The sequence below is a fragment of the Chlorocebus sabaeus genome, chromosome 1, assembly GCF_047675955.1.
Source record: "Chlorocebus sabaeus isolate Y175 chromosome 1, mChlSab1.0.hap1, whole genome shotgun sequence".
NCBI lineage: Eukaryota > Metazoa > Chordata > Mammalia > Primates > Cercopithecidae > Chlorocebus > Chlorocebus sabaeus.
Window position 1 is genome coordinate 6,199,616 of NC_132904.1, and position 8,079 is coordinate 6,207,694.

Below are 8,079 nucleotides of genomic sequence, written 5' to 3' on the forward strand. Positions count from 1 at the left end.
TCCTGGACTCAAGTGATCCTCCTGCCTCAACCTCCCAAAGTGCTGAGATTACCTGGGTGAGCCACTGTGCCCAGCCTCAATATCTTTAAAAACAGAAATGGACACACTCTTTGACTAGGAATGTATCCTATAAAAACACTTATACACATGCAGAGACACACGAGCAAGCATGCCTTGTAATAGCAATGAAGGCTGGAAAAACGCCTCCATCAGGTAAATGCTGTAAAGTGCACCTGTGTACTACGAAATGGCACTTGGCTTTTAACAACAGCAAAGATTGAAAAGTAAAAGTACAAAGTAGGGTGTGGTGGCACATGCCTGCAGTCCCAGCTACTCAGGAGGCTGAGGTGGGAAGAGCCTTTGAACCCAGGAGTTGGAGGCCAGCCTGGGCAATAGTGAGAAAAAATAAAATTAAATCGTAATAATAAAACAGGCTGGGCACAGCGGCTCATGCCTGTAATCCCAACACTTTGGGAGGCCGAGGTGGGAGGATCGCTTGATCCCAGGAGTTCAAGACCAGCCTGGGCAGCAAAGCAAGACACCCATCTCAATGACAAATTTTTAAAAATTACCCAGGCAGGCTGGGCACAGTGGCTCATGCCTGTAATCCCAGCACTTTGGAAGACCGAGGCAGGCAGATCACTTGAGGTCAGGAGTTCGAGACCAGCCTGGCTAACGTGGTAAAATCGTGTCTCTACTAAAAATACAAAAATTAGCTAGGTGTGGTGGTGGATGCCTGTAGTCCCAGCTACGGAGGCATAAGAATCACTTGAACCAGGGAGGCAGAGGTGGCAGTGAGCCAAGATCGTGCCACTGCACTCCAGCCCGGGCGTGAGACTCTTGTCTCAAAAAAAAAAAAAAAAAAAAAAAGAGAAGGAGCCAGGCACTGCAGGGTGAGGGAGGGCACAGAAGCAGCACCTCTTCTGGGGGCACCTCCAATTTCTAGCGGTCCAGAGGCCTCAGGATCCTGAAGGAAGAAAAATATGAAGCCCTGTGCTGGAAGAGGCCATGGAGATTGGAATTAGCTGGTTCCATTTTACAGAAAAAGGAAACTGAGGCCCTCAGAAGGTGAGTGCCCCCCAGTGCCCCACAGGGAGGCACGGAGAGGACTCTGAGCCCTGCGGGGCCCTGGATTCTTGCAATGGGGTGGAGTGGAGCTTGTGCCACCCCCGCCAGGCACCTTCTCAGGAGAGGAGCCGTTATCACATCCTTGAAGGGGACCTTGAGCCCCCAAAAAGGCTAAAAACCACTTTCCTCCTTGAGTGAACCTTTGCCTCAGTTTAACCACAAGAACAATTACATTAAGGCCGGGCACAGTGGCTCATACCTGCAATCCCAGAACTTTGGGAGGCTGAGGCGGGTGGATTGCTTAAGCCCAGGAGTTCAAGACCAGCCTGGGCAACATAGTGAAACGCTGTCTCTGCAAAAAATTAACAAAATTGGCTGGGCGTGGTGGTGCACACCTGTGGCCCCAACTATTTGCGGGCTGAGGTGAGAGGATTGCTTCAGCCCAGGAGGTAGAGACAGCAGTGGCGGTGACTGCATCCCTGCACTCCAGCCTGGGCAACAGAGCAAGATTCAAAAAACAAAAACAAAAACAATTTAAATCTCAAAAAAAAATTACATTAAGGCAAACTAAAAGCAGATGTTTTATATATATACACACACACAAACACACACATATATATATAATTAAATACACTCCAATAGAGCAAATAAGAAAATACCCAGAAAGCACAATCCCCGCACCCCCAAGACAACCTCCCAGGGGGTCCACAGCAGGAGACCCCAAGCATGAGGGACACAGAACAGTGTCCCTGTGGCAGAACCTCTGGCCCATCAGGCTCAGTCAGAAAATAAGGCTCCTGCTACTCTGAGAGCAAGAGGCACAGTCACCCAGTAGCCACGGGCTCTGGAACACGAGCCAGGCCAGCAAAGTGTCAACCGCCCCCTACAAGGCGACAGGCGAACCAGGACAAACTGGAAACCAGAGACTGGACCTGGAACACAGGGACCACCACACAGGGCTTGGGAATGGGCAGGGACCACGGAGCGCCACCCATGTGCCTAAGAGCAGCCCGTCTGCACATGCCTCTGCATGGCTTAGGGGCGCAGGGAGCCCAACCCCCAATCCAGGAAGGCAGCCCCCACTTACCCAGGTGGGGCAGGAAGGGATAGGACCAGCATCCAGCTCTGCTCCTAACTCAGGACTCCAGGCCCCCTTGGGGGCAACCAGCACAGAGCTCAGACCCCAAATATCTTCACCCACCTCCTGGTCCCCATCTGGACAAGGGTGCTAGGGACTGGCTCTCAGTCACACCCTCAGGGTACTCTTCAAAGGACAGCTGGATGCCCCAGGGCAGGAGCTTTTGGCCCCCAGCTCCCTCACCCCAGCACGGGCAAGATGGACACCATCGTCCCAATTTTGCAGATGAGGAAACTGAGGCTGAGGGCCGGCACATGGCTCTCCAGAGCTGAAGAGAATGCAGAGAGCAGCTGGAGCCAGCTGGTGGGTCCCCTGGGGCTGGCTCGTAGCAAGCCACAGCTGCCTCCGCCCATCACACTTAGACCTCGCTGCCCCCAGGACAGCCCTCCAGGGCGGCCTGGCACAGAGCCCATACCCTGCTGCTTCCTGAACAAATAAGTGAACGAAGCCACCAAGCCGAGGAGCTGGATGCAGCCCCGGCTCCTGCCAGGGCCTCCCCAACAAACTCCCCGTTTGGAGAGCACATTAAGTGTCTCCAAAGTCTCCCAAACCACAAATGTCCGGCTGTCTCACGGCTTCTGTAACCTGAACTTGGCCTCACTCTGCCCGCCCAGCACTCCTCTCAGGGCTCAGGCCCCTCCTCTAAGATGCCAGCACCAACTCCCCAACTTGTCCCCGTCACCTGGCTCATTCCTGAACCTTGGCAGGAGAGTCTCAGGCCAAATCCTCCCACAGGCCACCTCCAGCAGGATGCAGGATGCATGAGCCCTGCTCGTGCTGGCTGGGAGATGCAACCAAACAAGATCAATCCAATCAGTGGATGAACTGACAAATTTAATGTGGTCCCTCCACACAATGGAATATTATTCAGCCATAAAAAGGGCTGAAACAGGCCGGGCACGGTGGCTCACACCTGTAATCCCAGCACTTTGGGAGGTCGAGGCTGGCAGCTCATTTGAGGTCAGGAGTTCAAGACCAGCCCGGTCAACATGGTGAAACCCCCATCTCTACTAAAAATACAAAAATTAGCCGGGCGTGGTGGCGGGCACCTGTAATGCAAGCTACTCAGGACGATGAGGCAGGAGAATCGCTTAAACCCTGGAGGCAGAAGTTGCAATGAGCCGAGATTGCACCACCGCACTCCAGCCTGGGCAACAGAGCAAGACTCCATTTCAAAAAAAAAAAAAAAAGGCTGAAACACCCATAGGTGGTACTACTTGGGTGCCTCCGGAAAACGTTACAGTAACCAAGGAAGTCAGCCACAAAAGACGAACGACAAAAGACGCATTATAAGATTACCTTCATACAAAATGCCCAGAACAGGCAGAACCATAGAGGCAGAAAGCAGACTGGTGTTCACCAGCGGATCCAGGGAGAGGGAATGGGAAGTCACTGTGTAACGGGTACGAGTTTTATTTTGGGGTGATGAAAATCTCTTATAACTTGATAGAAGTGACGGTTGTAAACATTGTGAATGTACTAAATGCCTGCCTTGTATACTTTAATATTTTATATTATGTAAGTTTCCCTCAATTTAAAACAAAATCAACTCAACACCTTTCACCTAAGAAAGATCTGGCTTTAGCTTGCATTTCCTGCAATTCCTGCCTAAAGCCTTCCAGAAGCTTCCGTTGCCTTGTGGCTCACAACCAGACTCCACAGCATGATCTGGCCTCTAAGGACCTCTCACAGGCCCCCCGAGAGTGAAGGAGCACCCGTGGGCCCACCTCTGCATAGCCTCTTCCCCTGTCCTCCCCTCTGCAGGGGCAGGGCCTTATCTGCCATTCTATCGCACTCAACCCCAGCACTTCACATGGTAGCAGACACCAAAGCCAAACAGCAACAGCATTTTACTGGGCCAGGTGCACGTTAACTCACTGAATTCACGGTAGGAAGGATTCTATCCCCATTTTACAGGTGAGAAAACTGAGGCACACAAAGGTAGCATCAGCTTCCCAAGCTTCCCAGCACAGATTGCAGCCAGATCCCAGGCTGGAATCAGGCCCTGGGCGCAGGGGCTCTGTCCACAGTGCTAACTACTCCTGCCCCGAGGGCTGCAGCAGTGAGTGAGTGAGTTGGTCAGTGGACTGGATGTCCAAGGTCACAAGACTATTGTAATAACAGCCGCTAGACTGGCCGGGGCCAGAAAGATCAAGGACTCTGACACACAACTGCGCTCACTGCAGCTCTGCTGCTGCCAGTCCCCCACCTGGGCTGGGGATGGGACTAAAGGTCTCACACAGGGCACTCAGGGCTCTCCACAGGCTGGGAGAGGAGCGGGGCGAGACAACAGAAACTAGGTATGGTGCCCAAAGTCAAACAGCTACTGAGCATGTAAACCCAGGTGGGTCTGACCCCAAAACCCCCTCTGTCCTGCAACCCGTCACTGCAAGGGAGAAAGCACCTCAGAGGCCTCGCCTGCCTGCACCCCCCACCCCTGTGTGTGAGTTCTACTAAATGCCTGAGCAGTGACACAGCAGGGCTGAAATTAAACGGGTTCCAAAAACGACAGGAAGCGCGAGGTGGATCTCCCCAGAAAAGTGCCGAACAAATGCTGGATTGGGTTCACGGGGAATTTCTTGGAACTGAAGAGGGGAGTTAAACACACAGGGCCCTGCTTTGGAGGGGACTCTCTCAGGGTGCTCCACACAGCACTTGGTTAACCCCACTCAGCCCTGCTGGGTCTCCCAGAGGGCCCGGCCCTGGCCTTGGGCATCTACAGGAGGAACCTCCAGGGGGAGAGACGGTGCCTGGACAGGCCGGCCCTGGAACAAGCACTTGGGCCCCCAAGGAGAGAGGCCTAGGGCTTGGGAGCTGGGGAAATTCTCAGCACTGGGACCACTAGAACAAAGCCATTTCCGTGGGTTCACAGCTTCCAATTGCAACAGGAAGCAATCAGGAAAAATAATTAGCTGCCCACTTACTGGCTTTGCTGGGGACCGAGGCATGCATCTCACACGGAAAACTAGGGACATAACATCGAAACCGTTCTGCAGAAAGATTCCTCCCTTTCCTTCCATTTTAGGACTGGATCACCACATTCGCTGGGGCTCCCAGGCCTTGCTGCCTAATGTTAAAATAATCAACTCTATTTTTGCCTCACACACAACTGAACTCCACAGCTGTAATTCTTTCTCCTTAGGGGCTCGAACCACATGGACGACAGGCATTTGACTCCAGCAACATCACCCCAAAATGTGCACAAAACCCAAAACTGCAATGAGGTGAAAGGCAACGTGGTCCGCTTAGAAATCCCCTCTTTAAAACACACTGCTTCCCCAAAAACCCTTTTGCCTCCTTGACCCAGGCATTTCCGGAAAAAGGAGCGGCACTGGCCTGTACTCCCCAGATACTGTCGCTGTTTTGTCTTCACCTTGTTTTGCTAGCTCCAGACAAGGCCCCAAAATGTAAACACGCTCCGGAAAGAGGCAGATTTGGGGTGAAACTGTCCATAGAATCTCTAGGCTTGGGTCAGAGGCAGCAGGACGTGAAACAAACGCCAGGCTCCTCCCCTTCCCCGCTGCCCCCTACACCTCCAGGCAGAGGCTGCAGCCCGGGGGATCTGACTACAGGGCTACCCCCCTGCACCATCCACACTGGAAATATTCAGGGAGACAGCTGTTTGCCTTAAGGAGGCCCAGACAAAGGGGCCCGAGGTCCTCCCCGCTAAACTGCCACAAACAAAACAGGAGCCCGGGCGTAGACAGGCACTTGCGGCCGGCCGTGCCACTTGGCCGGTCATACTCCAGAAAAACAAAACACGCACATCCGAAGAGAATGATCTAGGTAGCAAGAGTCTTGCTTGAAAAACCACATGGCAATCTCCAAATTAAAAGAACATGTGTAGCGTTTCACAACTGCTTAAGTTTCCTGAGTCCTCCTGACCTCAACTCCACCCCTTGGGAAACACCAAAAGTTGGAGAGAAAGTTCCCCGGCCCCACCTCTCCCCACGGGCGTGTACAACTGAGGCACGAGCCCGCCTGCCCCACTGTCCCGCGCTCGGGGACCACGTCACCCACGTGTAGCCGACCCAGGGAGGGACAACATCTGGGGCCCCGGCGGCCACACGGGGCATTCGGGTCGCCCGAGCACCTGGCAGGTGTCAGTCCGCTTGGAAACCCACAGCCACGCGGCTCATAGGCGCAGCGCCACCAGCCAGGCCGCCCCGCGCCCGGACTCAGAACTTTCTCGCTGCAACTTCAGCCCGTCCTCGGAGCACGCGGGCCGGCCGCGCGGCCGCTGGAAACAGGCTAGCGAACCGGCTCCCTGGGCCAGGCCCGCCTCCGTGCCCCAATTCCCCGCTCGGTGCCCGGCCCGGGCCACACGGGCCCAGCGCGGGCTCGGCTCCCGGCTAACCGCGGGCGCGGGCAGGTGAGGACCCGCCCGCGCCGCACCTGGCAGAGCAGGCGCCGCCCGCACGCTCTCCTGGCTGTCCCGGGACGCGGCGTCCCCGGGGAGGGCCCGGGCGGGGAGACAAAGGGCCCGCGCGCGGCGGGGACGCCGGGGACGGCAGGGGGGTCCCGGGCGCGCGCCCCAACTCTCCCCCAACACGCCAAGTCGCTTCCGAGGCGGCGGCGCCACCCGCGCACTTGGCCGCGGGGCCGCCGGGGCCATTGTCCGAGCAGCCCGCGGCCCCCGGCCGGCCCGCGCCCACCTACCCGCGGCGGGGGCCGGGTAGCCGCACAGCGCCAGCAGCAGGAACAGCAGCGGCCACGGCGGCCCGGGCGGCGCTGCCTCCATGTTGTCCGGCGGCCGGACGGGCCCGCGCCGCGCTCACTCCGGCTCCATGGCGCAGCGGCGGCGGCTCCTCGCGCGGCTCCCGGCGCCTCCGCCTCCCCCCTCGGGCGCCGCGGACCAGGACGACGGGGAGGAGGGAGCTGGGCGCGCGGGAGCGGAAGCCGCGCCGCGTCTCCGCCCCCCGCCGCCGCCGCCCGCGCCCCCCGCGCCGGCCGCGCCCTCCCGCGGGCGCCCCTCGGAGCCAGCCGGCGGCCAGGCGGCCCCAGCGGCCCAGGTCCCCGCGGCCCCTCCCCGCGCTCCCCGCCCTGCCCTGGGGGTGCCTCCGGGAGGCTCGGCGCGGGGCTGGGGCGCGGGGTTTCCGTCCCGCGGGGCCCGGCGGCCGATCGGGGCCCGGAGCCAGGTGTGTCACCTGTGGAGCCTTTATGAGTGGGGAAACTGAGGCACGGGGCGGGGTTGCCCAAGGGCACACAGCGAGGCAGTTTCAGGGCAGGAAGCCTGGGGCCCCACGGGGCAGCCCCGGACACTTGCTCTCACCTGTGGAGGGCAGAGGAGGGAACAGGGAGAGAAGTACATGAAGCTGTCCGGCTGGGAGTGGAGGGGGGTTTGAGGTTTTACTTTAAACTAAATGTGGACCCTCTACCTTAGTTATGAATTATGAGACACGAAGATTGAGAAACAGACACACTCCTCTGAAAACGCCTCTAGGCTGACAGGGAGAAAGTCCCGCCAGCCTCCCAGATGCCACCTTGGAGTCCTTCAACAAGCAGACCAGGGTCTCTTAAGAGCCCACCGGTGTCAGCTCAGCCCCTGAACCCTCCAGGAAGAATCTCACCCAGGCACAGCCTGGAAGGGGCACAGAAGGGGCTCTGGAACCAGCAAGCCGAAATTCGAACTCCCGGTCTGCTACTTTCTAGAACGACTGTGCCCTTGTCGGATCTAAATAGAACCTCCCCGGGTACTCGTTCCTCCCTTGTAAAGTGGGGATAGCAATGGCCACCTTGCAGGTTCAGAGAGGGCTTGCAATACCTCACAGAACTGGGTGCCCGTGAATGGGTGCATTCCTCCAGATTTGTGACAACTTTGCCAGGCTGGCATCAGGCTGAACGCCTCTGCCCTCATGGGGTTTATATTCTAG

General features: G+C 57.2%; 1 protein-coding gene across 1 annotated transcript in view; it reads right to left on the reverse strand.

The window, feature by feature from the left end:
* Positions 1–7,072, reverse strand: part of LRP5 (LDL receptor related protein 5) — a 137,334-nt gene extending 130,262 nt beyond the window's left edge. The window contains exon 1 of the mRNA XM_073010818.1: positions 6,866–7,072. Coding sequence (XP_072866919.1) covers positions 6,866–6,947 — 82 coding nt within the window. The 5' untranslated portion in view covers positions 6,948–7,072. The remainder of the gene's footprint in view (positions 1–6,865) is intronic.
* Between the last annotated feature and the right edge of the window lie 1,007 nt (positions 7,073–8,079).